Source organism: Diabrotica virgifera, chromosome 4 (genome assembly GCF_917563875.1).
Source record: "Diabrotica virgifera virgifera chromosome 4, PGI_DIABVI_V3a".
NCBI lineage: Eukaryota > Metazoa > Arthropoda > Insecta > Coleoptera > Chrysomelidae > Diabrotica > Diabrotica virgifera.
The window spans coordinates 259,322,143-259,343,291 of record NC_065446.1 but is presented as its reverse complement, the minus strand read 5'-3'; the positions used below and the strand labels follow the sequence as shown (position 1 = coordinate 259,343,291).

The window sequence follows — 21,149 nt, the reverse complement described above, 5'->3', positions numbered from 1 at the left end:
GGCTTGCAGCGCCGCAGTCACAAGAAGTGACGGTATACGGTATGGTATACAACTATGGGGTATGGCCGCAAGCTCAAACATAGAGATATTGGAAAGCTTTCAGTCGAAGGTACTACGGATCGTATCTAAACATTCCGTATATGTATTTGGAACCTAGGAGTTTTCTATTGGTTCGTTGCAGCACGAGGTCATATTTTAACCAATAGGCGGCGAGGTACCAAACGCATATACGGAATGTTATTCGGTTCCAAATTCATATACGGAATGTTAAATATTCGTACACCGAAAAAGATACCTAAGTTTTTATTAGAGTCTGTTAAAAGGAGATTAATTTTAAAATACTTTTTCGTTTCCCTTATACTCGCTTCATAATGACCATCATTAAATGCTCGTTGCATAATATACTATTAAAAACCAGTCTCATTTTAATTGGCTTTAATAAAAATCGTCTTTTTGTATTACGAATATTTAACATACCACATACCGTATATGAATTTCGCACCAAATAACATTCCAAATACTATAATTGTTATATTTTTATTTAATAATACAGTAACAAGTATTTTAAAATTAATCTCCTTTTAACAGACCCTAATAAAAACTTATCTTTTTCGGTGTAAGAATATTTAACATTCCGTATATGAATTTGGAACCGAATAACATTCCGTATATGCGTTTGGGACCTCGCCGCCTATTGGTTAAAATATGACCGCGTGCTGCAACGAACCAATAGAAAACTCCTAGGTTCCAAATACATATACGGAATGTTTAGATGCCTACGGATCATAACAAATGCACCTTGATTTATACCAAACAGGAAAATCCGAGAGTAAGTGAATACAGCAGCGACTATATGGTAAAATTGGAAAACCACCCAAACAATTTTGCATTAAACCTGCTAGATAATAGTGAGCAGATTCGAAGAGTGAAGAGGCACAAACCAATGGAGCTACCATATAGGTTCTAAGCAGCAGTGAAATGAAGTGAAGCGCAGTGAATTACTTAGCGTTAAAGGCATATTTCAATAATCAAAGAGACTAGTGAAGTTTTTGTTATCACTGGATAAAAAATCCAAATTTATACATACACCCTTTTATACAAACAAAAGACATGCTTATAATTTTTATCTATTGATTGTATATAGTAAATCATCATCATCAATGGTGCTACAGCGCTATGAAAGAGCCTCGACCTTCCCAAGTCTATTACGCAAGTCAGTCCTATCCATTGCCAACCGTTGCCAGTTTGCTGCGCCGATTTTTCTCCCATCCTCATCTACAACATCCTTCCATCTAAGTTTTAGCCTACCCCTATTTCTACTTCCCACAGGTTGTGACATAAAGATTCTTCTAAGAGGGTTGTTATGCTGTGATCTTGCTAGATGTCCTGCCTATCTTAGTCTTTCTATTCTTATAAGAGATACTACGTCTTTACCACCAAATATATGTTTATATCTGTGGTATACCTCGTAGTTGTACCTCCTCCCCCCAAATACCATTTTCACAGATGCCACCGAATATTCCTCTCAGGATCCTTCGTTCAAATATAAGCAGAAGGAAGCTTCTGCCTTGGAGATGGTCCTTGTCTCCGATCCATATGTCAACACTGGTTGTATAAGGGTTTTGTATATGGTTATTTTTCTTTTTTGGCTTATATTTCTGCTTCTCATAATATGTCTACTCAGTCCAAAATAGCATTTGTTCGCTAGGATTACCCTTCGCTTGATTTCTTCCGTCATGCCGATCTACTTGGTGATCAGGGAGCCTAAGTATGTGAATTTGTCCATCACTTCAAAGGTAAAGTTATCAATAGTGAATTGGTGACCGATGTTTCTGGCTCTATTGTTGGGTGTTGATGCCATCATCTTAGTTTTCTCCTCGTTTACTTTCAGGTCCATATTTTTTTAGGAATTTGAGAAGGGGGTATACATTTCTTCTAGTTTACGTGTTGTGCGGGCAACTAGGTCCACGTCATCTGCATATGCCAAAATTTGGGATGATTTATTAAAAATATTTCCTCTGTTGTCTATTCGGGCATCTCTGACCGCCTTTTCCAGAGCTATGTTGAAGAGGAGACACGCCAGCGCATCTCTCTGTCGCAGCCCAACATTCGTTTCAAACGCCTGTGATTGTTCACCCTGTATTTCGACTTTGCAAACGACTTTACGCATTGTAGCCTTAACCAATCTTATCAGTTTATCAGTGATGTGGAATTCATCCATGGCTTCATACAATTTATTTCTTAGGACGCTATCATAGGCCGATTTAAAATCTACGAAAAGATGGTATGTGTCGATAGTGCATATAGTAAATAAAGTTTAATAAAAAAAATTGCATAATTCAAGATAACGTCACGATGTATGGTATCACATTGGATATACCAAATTTCTCTCGTAAAACAACATTACACCATTGAACCCAAGACATCTTGTGGGGCTCGTCTGAATATTTCCATGTCCAAAAATAGCTCCGCGTTTTCAAAATCAAGATCCCGCCTAAAGACGTACACATTCTTCTTCCTGCGTACAACAAAAAATCCAAACAGTAATCACCGGTTGAGACGAATCATTAGCCGACAATCTCCCCACCTGCTGGCAACTTTAAGTCCTCATAATATAAAAGTTCGCGGGAGATGAAAACATAACAGTTTTAGTTTAGCAGTACGATCAAACCGCGAGTTCGTTAAATATTGTCTTACCCTACCGGTCGTGTAGTTCTCACGTATTTTACGCAAAAGTTATATTTCCTTCATCACAATGAACACAGAAGAATTCAAAGTTCGCGGCAAAGAAATGGTCGACTACATTTGTCAATACACTTCAAATCTGGATAAAAACAAGGCCACTCCAGATGTAGAACCGGGATATTTGAGAAAGTTGCTGCCCAGTGAAGCTCCTCAGGAGCCTGAAAACTGGGATAGTATCATGAGGGATGTGGTCTCCAAGATCATGCCGGGTGTTACTCATTGGCAGCATCCTAGGTTCCATGCCTATTTTCCCAGTGGGAATTCGTATCCTTCGATGTTGGGTGAAATGTTGTCGAATGCCATATCGTGCATCGGATTTTCATGGGTATGTACGCAATTTTCTTGGATTTATTGTGCGACAATTTTTAAACAAATTATAAAAAATTGCTTTAACTTTTTTTAATAACTTGAATCATTTTAAAACGAACTTTATTCTTTTGTTTTTTTTTTTCGTAAAATGCGTTAATATGGTGTAGGGCGACAATACACTATAAAACAAAAATACAACTCAATATTAATATCAAACTTAATCTTATTTGTAAACTTAACTAATAATCTACCATAATTATTTACATTATGTACAAATATCTATTTCTCCTTATTTCTGGCCAGCGTCATTGCTTCTGTCCATGTTGTTAGGTTTTCTAGGGTTCTATTCCATGTTTGTCGTGATCTACTTTTCTTCTTTGTGTTTTTGCCTACCAAATTTCTTTAGCTGGTTTTGTATTCTCCATTCTCTGGAGATGATCCCACCAAGTGAGTGGCCTTATTTCTATATATTCCAATGTTGACTCATTATTTCCAAATCTTGTCTTATTTGAGTGTTCCATAGTTTATCTCTTTTGCTAACTCCTTGAATTCGTCTCAGATATTTAATTTCTATTGCATGCATTTTACTCTTCTGTAGTTCTGTTAGAACCCACGACCCTCGACCAAAGGTTAATATATTTTTCACGACTTCAACACATTCATTTTTAATTTTTTTTGTCATTTCAATTTTATTTATGAATTTATTGTTCATTGCATACTATATGTTTATCATTTTTTGAGTTCTATTACCTATTAATTTCTGTTTCCTGTCTTCCGTTGTCTTTTCATTCTACTCCTTAGTATTGGAAGGTTTGTGCTTCTTTTTTATGTTTATCTTTTATTCTTCTTCACTTTCTCCTATCACCGTAACTTTTGTTTTATTTTGTTACTACTCATTCCATATTTTTTTTTGTACTTCATTCGATATTTCTATATTACTTTGTAGTTGTTTCTCATTGTCTGCCAATATAACGACGTCCGTCGTCGGCGAATGCTCCTTCTGAAATGTCTACTCTTCTTTAATTTGATAAATGAAGATCTTCCATTTTACGATACTCTATTTAAAAATTACTGTCAAAATAATATTTAAAGCATATTATTTTTATAAATTCTTCTACAAAGTGAGACAAAAAAAAATTGTTTTTTTCCATTGTCCTATCATTAGTTTCTTCTTTCAGTACGTTTTCTATTTCGTTTATACATATTTCATATTTATTCACTTCTTTTTGTATTTCGTTTTTAGTTTTGTTATTTTGATTAAATAGATACTATGTGATTTACTTTACAATTATTGTAGGCTATTGATTATGTATTTTAGAAAGGAACTACAGCGTTAACGGGGTTTTATTGTTTTTCATATTGCACCAGTGCTACCATTTAAAGGGGTGCGTTTTTGGGAAAGGGGCGAATTAGTCCCTAGGCATAGGGCGAATTAGGGTGAGTTCTATGCACTTTTGGTACAAACACGTCTACAGTAAAATTGTTCCAGATTAAATTTACTATCCAAACATCACATTTTAAAGTCAAAAATATATTTTTTTACAAAAATATATTCAAAAGAAAAGCAAGAAAAAAACACGAAAGATAGCAATTTTGTTTTTTCCCCATAACTTTTTTCCACAGGAATATAGATATTGTTTCACATAAAAAAACTTGCATCTTTCCTCTTTAAAATGACGTTTGGGAGAAGTCTCTATGATTTATAGTTTCCAAAATATGATTTTTCAAAGTTCTCCACTCACAGCGATTTTGGTCCATTTTCCTTGTTAATTGCTACGTAGGTTTAGGTATATGCAATGTTACATTTAATAGGGATAAAAATCAATTACCTTTAAAATGGTCTGTTGTAGAAGGCAGTATAACTATTTTTGAGCAAGATATGGAAGTTCGAAGCTTTATACTTTTAATGATTTTGATATATTTTACGATTATTTTTAAATTTCTCATTATAACTTTTTATTGTATATTTACGTACTATATACATTGTACAATAAAAAAAGAAAGCTTACTTTCTGTATTTTAAAATGGAGTAATGTAAAAAAACTCAAGGACTATTTTTAAACAAAATATGCTTTTTCAAAATGTGACATATACACATGCTGTGTATGGTCCCACTAAGTAGGAACCATAAAGTAAACTTTTTTATTATTAACTTTATGAAAATTATTCTTCATAAAATGCTCTGCATAGTCTAAAACCTAAGATCCAGTGACATCAGATATAAAATTTTATCAATAGTGTACAATGTATGTTAAAAAATATGAATTTCGCTCAAGAGTATAAAGTATCTTTATAATTCACAATATCGAAAAGTGTTATTAAGAAAAGTTATTTGGAATCAAAAATTATGTTACAGTGTGCAATTTTATTCTTCTAATTGAAAAAAATATAAACAATTTTAATTTTTTCTCAAATTACGGATACCTTTGGATATCCAACGGATATCTTATTTAAAAATAGCTCTAGAAGTTTTTGCTATACACCACTTTAAAGTAAAGAAAATAAGCTTTTTTTATTCCACAATGTGTATACTTAAATGTTCAAGAAAAAAAGTCATAATGAGAAAAAAAATAATCATTAAAAATATCAAAAATCATTAAAAGTATAAAACCTCGAAAAAGCATAATTTGCTTAAAAAGAATCGTACAACCTTATACAATAGAATAGATATTTTAAAGGTAATTGCCATCTATTTCTACTAAATGTACCATTGCATATATCTAGAAATGCGTAGAAAAAAGTTACAGAACAATGTTTGCGAAATAATGGGGAAAATGGCTCAAAAATGCTGTGAGCAGCGAACTTTGAAACATTAATTTAGTGCGCACCATTTCCCAATATGTGCGCATGATTACCCTCATGGGTGGCTAATCGTGCGCAAAGGCACTTCTTTTCTTTTTTTTTATATAATGCTTTTGCACTTTGTATTTCTCTAAAACTTATTTTACATATGCAAAGTAGAATAGTTAGGGCTTACTCTAACGTACTGGATGTTATGATAGATTGAAAGAATTTACAACAGAATCGATTTCTGCTTAGTGCGCACCATTCCCCCACTTTCCCTTATATCAGACATAATAATTGATAAATATATATTATTATACTACAGTTGATTTACTTCTTCTTCTTATGTGGTCATTCCATTAAATTAAATTCTTCTGTTTCTTACCCAGTTATTAATGTTGTCCACCTTGCATCTCCGTCGTATACTTCTAGCTCTGTCCCATAGAGTGTTACCTTCGATTTTTCGGAGGTTTTTCATATCCGCTGTTTCGAGCAATCTTTTTGTCCAGTTGATATGCCTATTATCTAATTATGTAAATATTTTAATAGATACTGTCTCTGTTTTTATCACAAACAGGTAGTCATTAGTAGGTAGGCTAATTATTTTTAATGTAATTTTAATATTGGACAAAACAGTATGCAATCTTGGGTTAGTAGATATTTCTAATTGAGTGATTGATTTTGGATCTGTTTCTAATTGGTTATATTGACGTCAATTAGGCAATAGAAAGTACATTATAAGATAATAGACAAAAATATTTTATATATTTTACCCAAAATATTGCTTTTTCTGTCGTTATATAAATCATGTAAAGATCATTTACTAAAATGCTTCAAAAAAATCATATCACATTCCTAAGCGTAATTTTAAAATAAACCCTTGTCTTGAAATTGATCTTTTCACAATGTTTTGCACTCTCTTCTTATTGGACAATAACATAAAGATATTGGTATATCAAAAAATTTAATTTTCTATATTCCTCCCTTTTTCTTGGTTTCCGTTTATTCCTGTTCATCTGAAATATAGTTCCACACATCTAAAACGAGACGACTACTAGAAATAACAGAGATGAAAATACTTCGACGAATATCAGGGAAAAGTCTGTTGGATAGGGAGAGAAGCGAAAACATAAGAAGATCATGCAATGTAGAAGACATAAATGGATGGGTGACAAAACGGAAACAGGAGTGGAACGAACACATTAGTAGAATGGCAGAGGATAGGATAGTACGAATAGCACGAGATAAGTCACCAAATGGACGAAGAAGTATTGGCAGACCAAGAAAAAGATGGTGCGATAATTTAAACAATTTAGGAGGCTAATATTGAAGAAGAAACAGGCTTTAAAGCTTACATACAAGATGGAAGAAGAAGACGAAAAAGAGATCAATCAAAAATTTATAATTAGTTAATTGAGCGGAAAAATTTTGCCCTGGAATTTTCTCAAAAAGGTTGGGTTCTCTAATATACACAAACGATACGTCTCTAGTCACATTTTGCATCACCGTAAAAATAACTTTCAATTCATGACTAACTGTCTAGCAAAATAAAAACACAGAATTCTTTTAAGTAAATGCTCAAATCGCATTTAAACGTGCCAAACACCGAAAACGTTAATCGAAAATATTATAAATTATGCAAGGATGTTGACCTGTACCATTTGCTGTTCTAATTTACATAAATATGTGATTAGGTGGGAGCATCTCGTCCTGATGTCCTTGTTTTTGGAGTATTTTTAGTAAAAAATTTGTTCTTAGTAAGCCAAATATCCATTTAGAAATGTAGAATGAGTACAAACTAAAAAATGTGCCCAAAAATAAATACCAGAAGTTATAAAAGATACGTCAAAATGGTATCACTCCATATAAAAAGTATTTTCAAGATTTAGATAATGACTGCCCCTGAATCTGGAGTTCTTTCTTCCTGATGTTTAAGGCCATCGGTACATAATTCGCAAATATTTTACGGCTATCCCTACTTTCTCTGTCTTCACACGGCAAATTACGTGTAGTAAAATTCACACTGGTATGGATATGTAAACATTACTAGAATGTCATTCTACTTGAAAATGTCATCATTAACTTAAAGAGATGGCTTTTGAATGCTCTTGGATAACTGTTATTTATATAATTGCAAATTATTAATTCAGTTAATAAATGTGATAATTGTTTCACTAACTATGTATTCAGTGATTGTAATAATTTATATGTACAACAAAAACTAATACTCAATCGAGAAAAGAGGAAAAGTGATTTTTTAATAATATATTGTTACTATGGAACGCTTACAATTTTGAACATCTTTAACAACAAAATACTTGGATCACAGAATATATTATCCTGATGTATTATCTGCTTGAATTTTCCACAAATAATACACAATAAATAACTTTTTTCACGTCTTAAATCAATTATTTATCAAATACGCTATCAATATTATTTAATCAACAACTCAAAATATTCCCGATGCCATGTCAAATATTTAAAATTGTCACTGATTGTCACTGTCTGACTGACAATATGCTGACAATATTCTATTCGACTGAGTGCGTTGTAAGACAAAGATATATTTGGAAAATATTACCACGGACATTGTGTTCATTTTTTTCGAATCCTGAAAAAACCAATAAATATTTTTGAAAAATGTAAACGCAGAATGAAAGACTAAATTATTACCGAGGGCCAAAAGTCCCTTAGAATAAATAAAACGTTTATTTTGAATGAGATATTTGAAATTAAAAATCACACTAAATTTTCTCTTAGTTTTTCACCCTTGTAACTTATTAAAATAAACATTATAGAAGTTCTCAGGGATTTTTGGCCTTCGCTAATAACGTAATCTTTCATACTGCATTTAAATTTTTCAAAAATATTTATTAATTTTCTCAGGATTCGAAAAAAATGAATCCCCATTTGAATAGCATTGCAGCCGAAAATACGTACCCATCCCCTTAACGTTTGATAATCTCTGTCGCAGTATCCGATGAAACTTAGAAAGAAATAATTGCAAACAAATGTTAATAAAGTTGGAAACCAATGCATCTTCTCTTCTTTCTTTAGTAGCCCCTTCCGGTCTAGTTCTGGACGTAGGCCTCCCCTTGTGTTTTCCGTATTTGCATACCTCAAGCAATCTGGTGCCAGTTTCTTACTGCCTTTTCGTTAGTGTCGTCAATCCATCGTTTTTGCGGTCTTGCTGTGCCTGATTTATGTGTTCTTGGTCGCCATTGTACTATTCTCTTTACCCACTTGTCTTCGCTTTCTCTTGCCACATGTCCTGCTCATCTCCAGTTAGATTATGCGATAGCTTCGATAACATCTTTTACTTTGGTTCTTCTTTGGTTCTTCTTCTTCTTAGATGTTCGTTTCTCATATTATGATCTCGTAAGCTTATATTATTTGGGTATCATAACTCTCTCAATAGCTCTTTGAGTTGTTCTAAGTCTATTGAGTGATTGGTTAGTAAGTGTCATGGTCTCCATTTCATAAGTCATGACAGGAAGAATACATGTGTCAAAAACATTTCATTTTAAATTAATTGGGATTTTTGGATCTTTTACAATAAAGCTTAGTTTACCTACTGCTATACAAGTCATTCTTAATCTTTTGGTCATATCTGCAGTTTGATTTTCTTTGCCTTGTTTTTGTTTATGTCCCACATACACATATTCTTCTACATTTTAGGATAACTTTTCTCAAATGGGCGAGTCAAAAAGTTTCACAAAAAAGCAAATATATCACGAAATAAACGTCAGATCGAAAACCTAAAAACTACGTGTTCAATATTTTTCCAAAATCTATCGAAAGATACCAAACATGACCCCCACGGAGGGGGATGGGGGCTAAATTTAAAATTTAAATACAAATCCGGGGATATTTCGCAAAATAAACAGATCGAAAAACTGCAAAATACACTTATTCAATATTTTTGAAAAATTTTTGAGTGGTACCAAACACGACCCTTCACGGAGGTGGGGTGGGGGGTTACTTTAAAATATTAAATAAGCGCCCCCATTTTTTATTGCAGATTTGGATTCTTTGCGTAAAAATAAGCAACTTTTATTCGAAACATTTTTTCGAATAATACATAGATGGCGCTATAATCAGAAAAACTGATTGTTGGAAATGGAAAATTAAATTAAAAAATGGAAAGGCCCCACTAAAAAGGAAAATTTTACTTATCTCTTTTTGGTTTTAGGACCTAATAATCACAACCCAATAGGTCCCCAAAGCGCTCAAGTGACTGCACATTTAGCTTAGCATAGCATACTTTGCTCCCCTACCATTACATTTAAAAAATACTTGATAATACATACGTCAACCCGCATAAAACGACCAAAACTATGTCAACGTTATGACAAGAAACTTATCAAGGTAACTGACAAGATAATTGGCTTCAGGTTATAAATAACTAAAGAACTAGTTATCATCTTGATTGCGTATTGTAGACGATATTATTAATTAAGAAAAATTAAACAAAATACGTTGTTTGTCTCATTACCTACGAGGATACTGGAACTTTACTCTTAAAATATTAATGAACAAGCACACTCAATTTTTTTACAGCGTAGACAATATAATAACTATCACCATCATCAATGGCGTTACAACTATTCGTGAGTCTTATTTATGCCGCGTTTATTATTGCCTTCCATGTTTGTCGGTCCTGTGCCACTAATTCATTGTCTCACTCCCATTTTCTCCAGATCTTCTCTGACTGCATCTTTCCAACTTTTTCTAGGACGTCCTACACACCTTCATCCATCTGGCCTTTCCCAAAATACATTGTTTATAAGGCCACTATCGTTACTGTTTATCACATGTCCTGCCCATTGGCCAATTGGCCTTTATATATCTGATTAGATTTTCCTTTCCAAATAAAGACTCTAAATCATTATTGTACATACATAATCTTTATTTCTTTTACCAGTCTGACGCCAGGGTCCAAATAAAAATTACATATAACTTTTAATTTTCACCCTTCTGTCAACAACCCCCATTTTTTAATAGCCATATATATATTTACATCTATAAAATTCTCATGTCACAGTGTTAGTTACCATACTCCTCTGAGACGGCGTGACCAATTTTTATCAAATTATATGAAGAGTACCGGGGAAAAACAAGGAACGTCACATTTTATACATATTGAGATAAACACCAATAAAGGTTTAATTCTTATGATATCTAAAAACTACTTAGGAGATTCTTAGCAGAATTCTAGCAATTCTTGGTCTATAATCTTAATATAATATTAATCTATAATAACTTAGTAATTTAATAATGCACCAAAAAACTGCTCAGATTGCTTATTTTTGTTCAGTGGCGTGCGAACAATCCTGGTTCTTCGCCTGGATACAAATTATTAGAAAATTTTTATAGACTGATCTTTCTGGTTATTGTAGTCTGGTTATCGATAGTACTCAGTTTTTGCTACCACATGACGAGAAAAGCCAAAATTCTTGTAAAAGTGACATTCCTTGTTTTTCCCCTGTACTCTTCATATATGTATGTTCGATAGGTCTGAGAGTCGGTCGTAATCTATTTTTCATATTCCTGATTGACACGCCCCCTAACATTTTGTAATGTTGGGTGGGGATATCTGTATAACGTACTCTGCAATACTACGAGTACATACAAATTAAAAAAATAATGATCAAAATCCATCAACAAGCTCCGCAGATATTAATCGCAGCATATGTTTGAAGAAACACTTTCATTTTTTGAGTGCACGGATTTTAATAATTCCCCTTCACCGATCACGAGTCGATTTCGTTAGGACGTCATTTTTAAAGATTTATTAACCGCTCTGTTGAAGTTCAAAGTTTACTCAAACTTTTACGCATAAACTATTTACCTTGAACTTCAAAATGGCGCTAGTTAGGTTATTTAATTGTTGTAAACAAAGTAGCTGTGAATTAAATTAAAAAAAGTGGCTAACTTTGACTTTAATTGATCTAGGCGAACTTTTTTTGTAATAATTTGTGTAAAAATATCAGCTTTACAAACGATGAAGTGGATTTAGTCTACACTTAATATTACCAAAGTTATTCAAGTTATTTATAAGCCTAAGATGACTTTACTTTAGTAGAATGTTTTTGCAATGGCAAAAATGACTTGTTAATTTTTTTATTAAAAATAATGAAAATATAGCCATTTTTCTTTCATGTCGTACCCGCAAAGTCGCTGTATCATTATCATTTTCTGAGCAATACATTGCAAAAAAAGCTCTGTGGGATAAACAAATTGCATAAAATTTTAACTAATTGACGAATCGTCTTGAAATTTTTTGTGTATTATATACACTGTTCGACTCTGTCATGTGACTGGTCGACTCTACTTTTCATGCAATTTCAAAGTCTGAAGTTCATTTTCGCAAAATTTATAGCAAATTTTTGATTTTCGAAATTTTAGTCTTATTTTGCAATTTCCGAAGCAACAAATGATCGTATCAAAATTCAAAAACTGCCATTTTACACCTTTGTTTATCTACTCTAAATAAGATATTTAATTACTCTATTTTTACCTGTAGCGATTTAAACGAAAAAACTGCCATTTTTGACCCTTATTTGTTAATAACTAAAATTCTCGTCCGAACTGTGACGGGCATTTTTGTATTTATAATGTACTAGGTATATATTACCCAAAAAACCCATTTGCAACCTGGATGGTCAGGTGTCCCGAACATGGTATATTTTTGGCTTATTTCCCTGGAGTAATTCTAAACGTATCAGTACAGATTATTTTTAACAAACTTAAACAAATGTAAATCCTCATGTTGACACTATTTTACGCCAATCACTTTTACAATACACTCTCACGAAAATGATATCAATTATATAAGTCGTTTATGGAACATTTGTTTTTATTTATCTAAGTTTAAGCTATTTTATAAATGTTTGTTTGAAATAATATGATATCAGGTTGTAAAACTGCATAGTAAACTGAAGGTTTTGTTTTATGCTACAATGATAAGTGACATTTTTACTATATAAACGTTATAGGTCTGGATCCCGCGTATGAAAAAAAAGTTGATTAATAGCAAGCTGAAAATTTGTTAATAGCTTAAGGGTGTCTAGTCGGATAAACTTTGATATGGGAACACTGGAACAGGGGCAGTTTTAATTGTAAAACAGGTTAAAAATTTGGAACGGTCAGACCACGAAAATGGCACATTTATTTTGTCCGACAGAACAGACTAAGGGCCGATATTTCAATAGCTACTTAAGCTTTTGCTTAGCTAAGCCTGTGTCAACAGTTAAGGAGAAGCTTAAACCGGGTGTCGTATTTCCATCATTTCCTTAACTAAACTGATGCTCAACTGTAAAGTTAATTGGTTTGGTACCTCTGAATACGTCAAAAGGCCAGAACTAACTGTTCTGAGGTAAAAACCACTACTGTTGACGTTTAATTTTATATTGTCATCTGTATTAATGTCAGTTACTTAATTTTGTGTACATGGTACATGTGTTGTTAGTTTATTGTCTATATTTTCTGTGGTTATATTTTTATTGTTATTTTGCATAAGCAATAGATACGTCTTTGTAATTTTGTTTATTGGATATATTCCTTAAAATGTCAAATTCGAATGTAAGTTTATTTTTGTAAAATAAATCTACCTACCAAGCATTGTATAAATAAATAATTTCCATGTGCCTACACCTTCCAAAAGTAGTACGAATTTTAATGATCGTTATTACGATTAATAAATTAATAGATTTATAGATTATTATTTAACAATCTAATAATAACGTTATTACTCAAAAGTTGGCTTTCAAAATAACTCTCTAATTAAAAATTTATAGAAATTTCCTCAAAAAACAGAAAACAAATTTTAAGCAAAGGCTTAAACCAACTCCCGCGCGAGCTTAAAATTATTTGGGCTTAAGCCTCAAATTGAAGTGGAAATACAGGCATCTAAGCTTAAGCAAAGGCTTAACGTAAGCTTTGGCTTAAGTGAGGTTAGAAATACCGGCCCTTTAACTCTCCGAACAGAGATTAAACTCTCATGCAAAAATCAGACTGCTATTTATCACCTGTCATAATTTCTGTCATTTGACATATTCTACATGTTCCACTCGTTAAAACGACCATTTGGTGATAAATAGAAGTCTGATTTTTGCATGAGAGTTTAAGTTCTGTTCGGAGAGTTTAAATCTGTTCTGTCGGACAAAATAAATGTGCCGTTTTCGTAGTCTGACCGTTCCAAATTTTTAACCTGTTCCACAATTAAAACTGCCCCTGTTACAGTGTTCCCATATGTCAAAGTTTGTCCGACGAGACACCCTTAAGCTATTAACAAATTTCCAGCTTGCTATTAATCAACTTTTTTTTCATACGCGGGATCCAAACCTATTCAAATAACTACAAAAATAAAACTGATACTGCTCTTCATTACATAACACAGGTAAATAACTTATATCGTAGGCTGTTCCAATAAGTTTTGCGGTTCAATAAGAACAACACAATTTTATTGTTTAAAATACACTTTATTATTCAGTATAGTCTCCCTGGACATCAATACACTTGTTCTAATGAGATTCGAATTTATGAATTCCACCCCTGAAGTAAGAATCTGGGTGGACTGTAAAATACGCTTCCACAGTTGTTATGACCTCATCATTTGATGAAAAGCGCATGAATTTATTCCAGCGCTTTCCACGCATGAATTTTTTAGGTATTTAAACAGATGGATGTCGCTAGAAGCCAAATCTGGAGAATACGGTGGATGTTCCAACAATTCGAACTTTAATTTATTTACAGTACTGCCTGTTTTTCTTCAACGGTGCCTTTCATTCTGCCCCTAAGTTGTCATTTCATCTTTTTGTTGGGTGTCCTATACTTCTCCTGCCTAACGGTGACTTGTTCCTGGCTATTATTACTATCCTTGATTCAGACATCCTGCTTATATGTTCATTCCACTCTTGTTTTCTGTTCTTTACCCAGGTATTTATATTGTCTACCCCATATATGCGTCTGATTTCCTCACTTCTTACCCTATCCTGTAGTCCTTTTCCAGCAATCCTTCTTAAGATCATCATTTCGTTGGTTTCCATATGTCTTCGTGTTTTGCTTGTATCTGGTCTTGTTTCGGCCGTGTAAGTCATAACTGGCCTAATAACTGACTTATATATTCGGGCCTTTGTTTCCAATCTTAGGTGATTGTTTTTCCAAATTGTGTCGTTTAGGCATCCGGCCGTTCTACTAGCTTTAATTATTTGGTCTTTTACCTCTTCTTCGATATTGTTGTCGGCTGATAGATTAATTCCCAGATATTTTACTGCCCTTTATTTTTTTTTAAATACAAGGTGAAATGGCCCCGGTTACATGGTTCTCGCAGTAAAATTTAGGTTTTAAATGTTTCTATCTCGGTTATTTTTTGTCGTAAAAAATATTAAAAAAAGAAAAAGCTTAAATAAAGTTAAAACTAAAATTTTGTTCTCTACCATTTTTAAAGTATATCGAGTATTTATGTAGTTATCAAAAGAAAATGAAATTCACGAAAATTTGAAAAATTCTAATTTTTTTTAATCGTATTTTCTTTCAAAAATATGCATTCTAAACCGGTCAAAATTGTTGAAGTTATTACTCATTTTAAAATAAATAAAGTTTTAAATGGGTTACTATAAATTTTAATTTTTGTGGAAATGACGTATGTTTCATTTTTCATTCTTCCCTAAAAAATCTGAAACGGTCCTCTTATTTCCATCATAACTTGCTTAATTTTGATGCTATCGACTTCTTATATAGCTTTTTGATAGTTACCTTTAAGTACTTTATTAAAATGTTTAATATCTATATTTAACAAAGTGAATCGTTTTCCTGTTATTTAAGCTTGAATACTAAGATTTGAGTACTCGCGGAAAAAAAATATACATTCAATTGCATATAACTCACTTTGTATATGTAATAAATAGGGGAGTGCAATTAGAACGAAAAGATAGTGTTTCGGAAAAAATCAAACAAGGTTATATTTTTCTAAAACTTTTTTTGTTAGTTTATAAATATGTTAAAGTAAAAAGTTATACTCACAAATTTCGCCGCTAATTGTTTATTAATTGTTTAAACAATAACAATTGTTTTGTATAAATATAATGTTAAGAATATGGGTGAATTCAACATTTTATTTTGATAAAAATGTTTTTATTTCAGTTTTGATTATGCTGAACCCGAATCTGACATTACAATTTGCAAATTCAAAATGGCGGATTCAAAATGGCGGATTTTTTCTAAAAATCCTTAAAAAGTAGTTGTAAAATCCGAATTTTTTTTATAAAACGTGTTTGTTTACATATATGTGGATATTTTTGAGAGGTTGCTGAACCTGAATCAAATTTTGATAATTTAAATTATATAACGGCAGATCCAAAATGGCGGATAACTTAAAAAATAGTTGTAAAATCATAATTTCTTTACAAAGCGTATTTATTTCTACATATATTTATTTTTGAGAGCTTTGATAAACCTAACTTAAATGTTAACATTATAAACTATAAAATGGCGGATCCAAAATGCGGATTTTCTAAAAAGAACATAAAAAAGAACATTTTTCTATAACATTTACTGTCTTTATTTTTAACAGGTTGTTGAATTTGAATTAAAGATTAAAAATTTAAATTTCAAAATTGCGGATCCAAAATGGCGGATATTTAAATGAAAAACAAGTAGAATCCAATCAAACAAATATGGAATTTCATTCTTAAAAAAAAAGATAAACAAATAATTTTCACAACAATATTAAAAATTAAAATGTATTAGAAAGAATATTTAAAGAAAAAACAAATTTTCGATTAGAAGGATATAATTACATATTGGAACATAGTTTTTAATTCCAAACAATTTTTCTTTATAAAAATTTTCGATATTGTGAAATATAAAGGTACTTTACTCTTGAGTGAAATTCATATTTTTTGACATACCTCGTACAAAATTAACAAAATTTTATATTTGATAATTGTATCTTATGTTATATACGATGCAGAGTATTTTATAAAGAACAACTTTTTTTCGTAAAACTGATATTAAAGAAGTTATCAATAGGTTCCAAGTTACGCAGTCATACTGTATAAGAGCTAAAAAAAATTTTTTTTGTTGAACATTTATTATTGTTAAAGCTTATTATTAAATGTATTTTAGGTAAGTTTTACAGAAAAAAGTTTTGATCACTCTGTATATACATTTTTTCGGCTGGTAATTTTCGGTTTTTGTATTACATTTTTGTTATATTTCTTAGTTTTCTCAAAAATAAATTGTTTATTTCATTTTTAAACTAAAATAATTCAATGTTTTGTAAAGATTACATCCCAATCTCTAAAAAAAATAGCAAAAAATTGTATTAGATTTATTCAAACTTGAGTAATACCGTCTTAAATTGGTGGGAATTCTGTAAAATTACGAAGTTTTCAAAAATTACATTTTTTGAGACATCGTATTATTTAAATTAAATTTTTGAGATTTTTTTTGAATGAAAAATCGTTTAGTAAGATGATTGAGAGGTAAGTTGTGCAAATTTGAGAGTTTTATAAGTAAAATTGTATTAGTTACACATTTTTAAATCATTTTTAAACAAAATTCATGTAAGGCTCACTTTCCGTCCACACCGTACTTATGTCCATACATTTTATTTCTTTTTATTACAACCATAAGATAGCTTATTTCATCTTCTTTCATGTCCAATTTGTAAAATTTATTTTGATCCATTAGTTAAAGAATTACATTAAAAAAACTCAACCGTGCACTTCTTCCAACGCTAGTATACAGTGCGCCAATGCGTGTGAGAAGGGTGACTTTAGCGTTATAAATAAAAAATTACAGAAGCTAGAGATTTAATTTTAGAAAAATCTTTATATAAGGTTTTTTTTGTAAAATTTTCTGAATTTTTCAATGGTCAAGTCAGTTTTTTTCTAAAAATTATATTTTTGGAGTTATTTAAAAAAACATCTAACTTCGCTGTTCATTTGTTTAATAAAAAATGAAGCACCCACTTCTCGAGTAGAACTTTTTGATATGTTGTTTATTAAACATTTCTTAATGAAATTACAAAAAGTTTTTTCTTGTTTAATTTTTTCCGAAGTGAAAATCTAAATGCACTCCCCTAAAAGGATTTTTCGAATAAGGAGCTTATTTATTTTTATATTATCTTCGATTTTGGTAATAACAACTTTTTTGAAGAAACTTATGGTTTTTGAGTTATTTATGAAAAACTGCTTTAAAACATGGATTTTTTTCAGGAAAAATCAAAACTTTTGATCTTTAATAACTCAAAAACTATTGATTTATTGAAATAACTTTATATAACAAATTTTACTTATAATTTGTCCCTCTATCGATCAGTGGTATTATTTTTAATAAAATAATTTCCACCCCCGAGAAGGGGTGGCATCCCCCCCCCCCAGGGTAAAAGCGCAAGTTACCAAACCTAAAGCACCATGTCACCTTTGTTTCTTGAGGTATCCTCTACATACTTACCAATTTTCATGAAAATCGATGGAGGTTCAACGAAATCGGAGGTGAAAACCTTCATTGACTCCACTACTATACAAAATACCTACCGACTGAGAAATACGATTCTCGATATGATTACCGGTATTCAAATACAAAAGTAACAAAAGTAATCATAGTAATCAAAGTATCGAATACTGTAAATGATTACTTTATACAAAATACCTACCTACTGAGAAATACGATTCTCGATATGGTTACCGGTACTCAAATACAAAAGTAACAAAAGTATTCATAGTAATCAAAGTAATGAATACTGTAAATGATTACTTTATACAAAAGTAACGATTTGTAACGAATACTTAAACGTAACTATAATCAACATCACTACTGCCCAATAAGATGCGTAGGGCTTCTGTTAAATATTTTTAAGTAACTCGACGATTTTCCTTCTGTATTTTTTCTACGATTTCTGGGGTTGTGGCTGTTTTTCGACGTCATCGAAGTGAATCGTCTTCAAGGCTTGTACATCATCATCATCATCATTCAACCCGGATCTATGCACTGCTGGATGTAGGTCTCCCTCAGTATTTTCCATGCATTTCTGTTTTGTGCTGATGGCCCGAGTGCCCGGGACCTAATCATGTGATATTTAAAACATCCATATAAATTATAATAATACTAGTCAATGTATCCATGCCTGTTTAGTTTTAAAGGGTTTTTACCCAAATATTTTCAATTTCGGTGGCTTAGCATGTCAGCATCCTGTTCAGCACTGATGATGATCTGTAATCAGATCGAAAACTAGTTCTGCTTTTGTGATGTAGCCCTCTTTAGGAAATTTTAATAAATATACCTTTTATAAATGATTTTACTTAAAATTTTTATACATATGTATATTATTAAAATAGTTATCCACTGTTTAACTGACCTTCTTTTATTTGTTACAGGCTTCCAGTCCCGCCTGCACAGAATTGGAAATCATCGTCTTGGATTGGTTTGGCAAAGCTATTGGTCTTCCAGACGATTTTATTACTTCAGCTAAAAACAGTAAAGGTGGAGGAGCTTTCGAAACCAGTGCTAGTGAGTGTGTCCTAGTGTGCATGCTGGCAGCAAGAAACCAAGCCATCCAGTATCTCAAAAGAGACAGTCCAAACAGCATTCACGATAGCGAGTTTTTGCCAAAGTTGATCTGTTATGCTTCAAAAGATGCTCATTCTTGCGTCGAAAAAGCTGCGAAGATACTGCTGGTAAAGATTAGAACACTGGACCCTGACGAAAATGGTAGTTTGAGAGGCGAGACCGTCCGTGCAGCCATGGAAGAAGATATAGCTAAAGGTCTTTTTCCTTTCCTCGTTACTGCTACCCTTGGTACTACAGGGAGCGCTTCTTTTGATAATTTAGAAGAGATTGGCCCGGTTTGTAAATTACAGCCATGTACATGGCTTCATGTTGATGCTGCTTATGCTGGTAGCGGTTTTATTTTACCAGAACTGAAATATCTGCTAAAGGGGGTCGAATATATAGACTCTTTTAATACTAACCCAAACAAATGGTTATTAACCAACTTTGACTGTTCGTGTTTATGGGTTAGATGTAAGCACAAACTCACTAGTGCTTTCGTAATAGATCCTGTATATCTGCAACACGCCAATTCAGACGAAGCCATTGATTATAGACACTGGGGTATTCCACTTAGTAGAAGATTCCGATCTTTAAAGTTGTGGTTCGTTCTAAGAAACTACGGACTTTCTGGTCTTCAGAATTACATGAGGAACCACATCAAACTGGCAAAATATTTCGAATCTTTAGTTAGAAACAACTCACGGTTCGAGGTAGTCAACGATGTTCGCCTAGGTCTAGTTTGCTTCAGACTAAGAGGCCCAGACAGCGAAAACGTGAAACTACTAACAAACATAAACGCTTCTGGAGAACTCTTCATGGTTCCTAGTATTATCAAAGGCAAATACAGCATTCGATTTTGTGTAGTAGCTGAACATGCTACACAAGATGACATGGACACTGCCTGGAAAATCATTCAAAAATACAGTCAACAAGTATCCCCCAGACCACGCCTTACAAGGCAAAAGTCCAGCAGACTTTCCTTTACAAGGAGTGTATCCAAAGAGATGTACCAAAGGTCCAAAAGCAAGTCCAACTTGCTGGACGGTGCTACTCCTATCTTGGTTGTTGATTCTGATGAAGATGAGGAAGGTAATAATAACACAGATGATATTCTCGATGCCTTGACGAGTGTGAGTGTTTATGACGACGATGTTTTCACTAAAGAGAACGAAGAGGAAAAGAGAATGCCACCTCAGAGTCCACCAAACTATTTGTAACCGAATATAATAATTATTGATGCATTGGTCCTTTTTGATGATGATTTATCAGAAATAAATGCCAGAGTTGTTATTGATACTAGTGAGCTGGAGTCTTACAGTATCAAAATTTTATATTTATTTGTATATTTTTTAAATACTATAAAGAACAGTATTATTACGAATTAAGTTATTTTAAATTAATTTTTAGTATTTAATTTAATTGTTACAATAAATTATTTCTTGCATGTATTAGTTTGTGTTTTAATTAAAACTAAACCTAGTCAGAGAATAGCATGGAATAGTGCTGACCAAGGACAAAAACAGATGTATGAAGACATGGTAGACACGCAGTTAAAGTCTAAGACATTAGCTCCCACTAAGGAGAAGACAATAAAAAAAAAATTTAAGGACATGTGGAGAAACATTAAAAATACGTATTGTCCTGGACGCAGCAAATCAAAATGTACAGAAAGAAAACCGTAAACAAAGAAAACCATGGATGACAGACGAAATATTACAAATTATGTAGAGGAGATGTATGGTAAAAAA

The 21,149-nt window shown here is 32.2% G+C and overlaps 1 protein-coding gene across 2 annotated transcripts in view; it reads left to right on the top strand.

Moving 5' to 3' along the window:
- The window catches only part of LOC126884142 (tyrosine decarboxylase-like), a 49,714-nt gene extending 28,865 nt beyond the window's left edge, over positions 1–20,849 (top strand). Inside the window, exons 1-2 of one of the 2 annotated variants that reach the window (XM_050650004.1) lie at positions 2,624–3,070; positions 19,227–20,849. In XM_050650004.1, the coding sequence (XP_050505961.1) occupies positions 2,756–3,070; positions 19,227–20,618 (1,707 nt within the window). In that variant the 5' untranslated portion in view covers positions 2,624–2,755 and the 3' untranslated portion in view covers positions 20,619–20,849. Of the gene's footprint in view, positions 1–2,623; positions 3,071–19,226 lie in introns of those variants that run through there. The other variant, XM_050650003.1, reaches the window with a different exon arrangement.
- Positions 20,850–21,149: the final 300 nt, after the last annotated feature.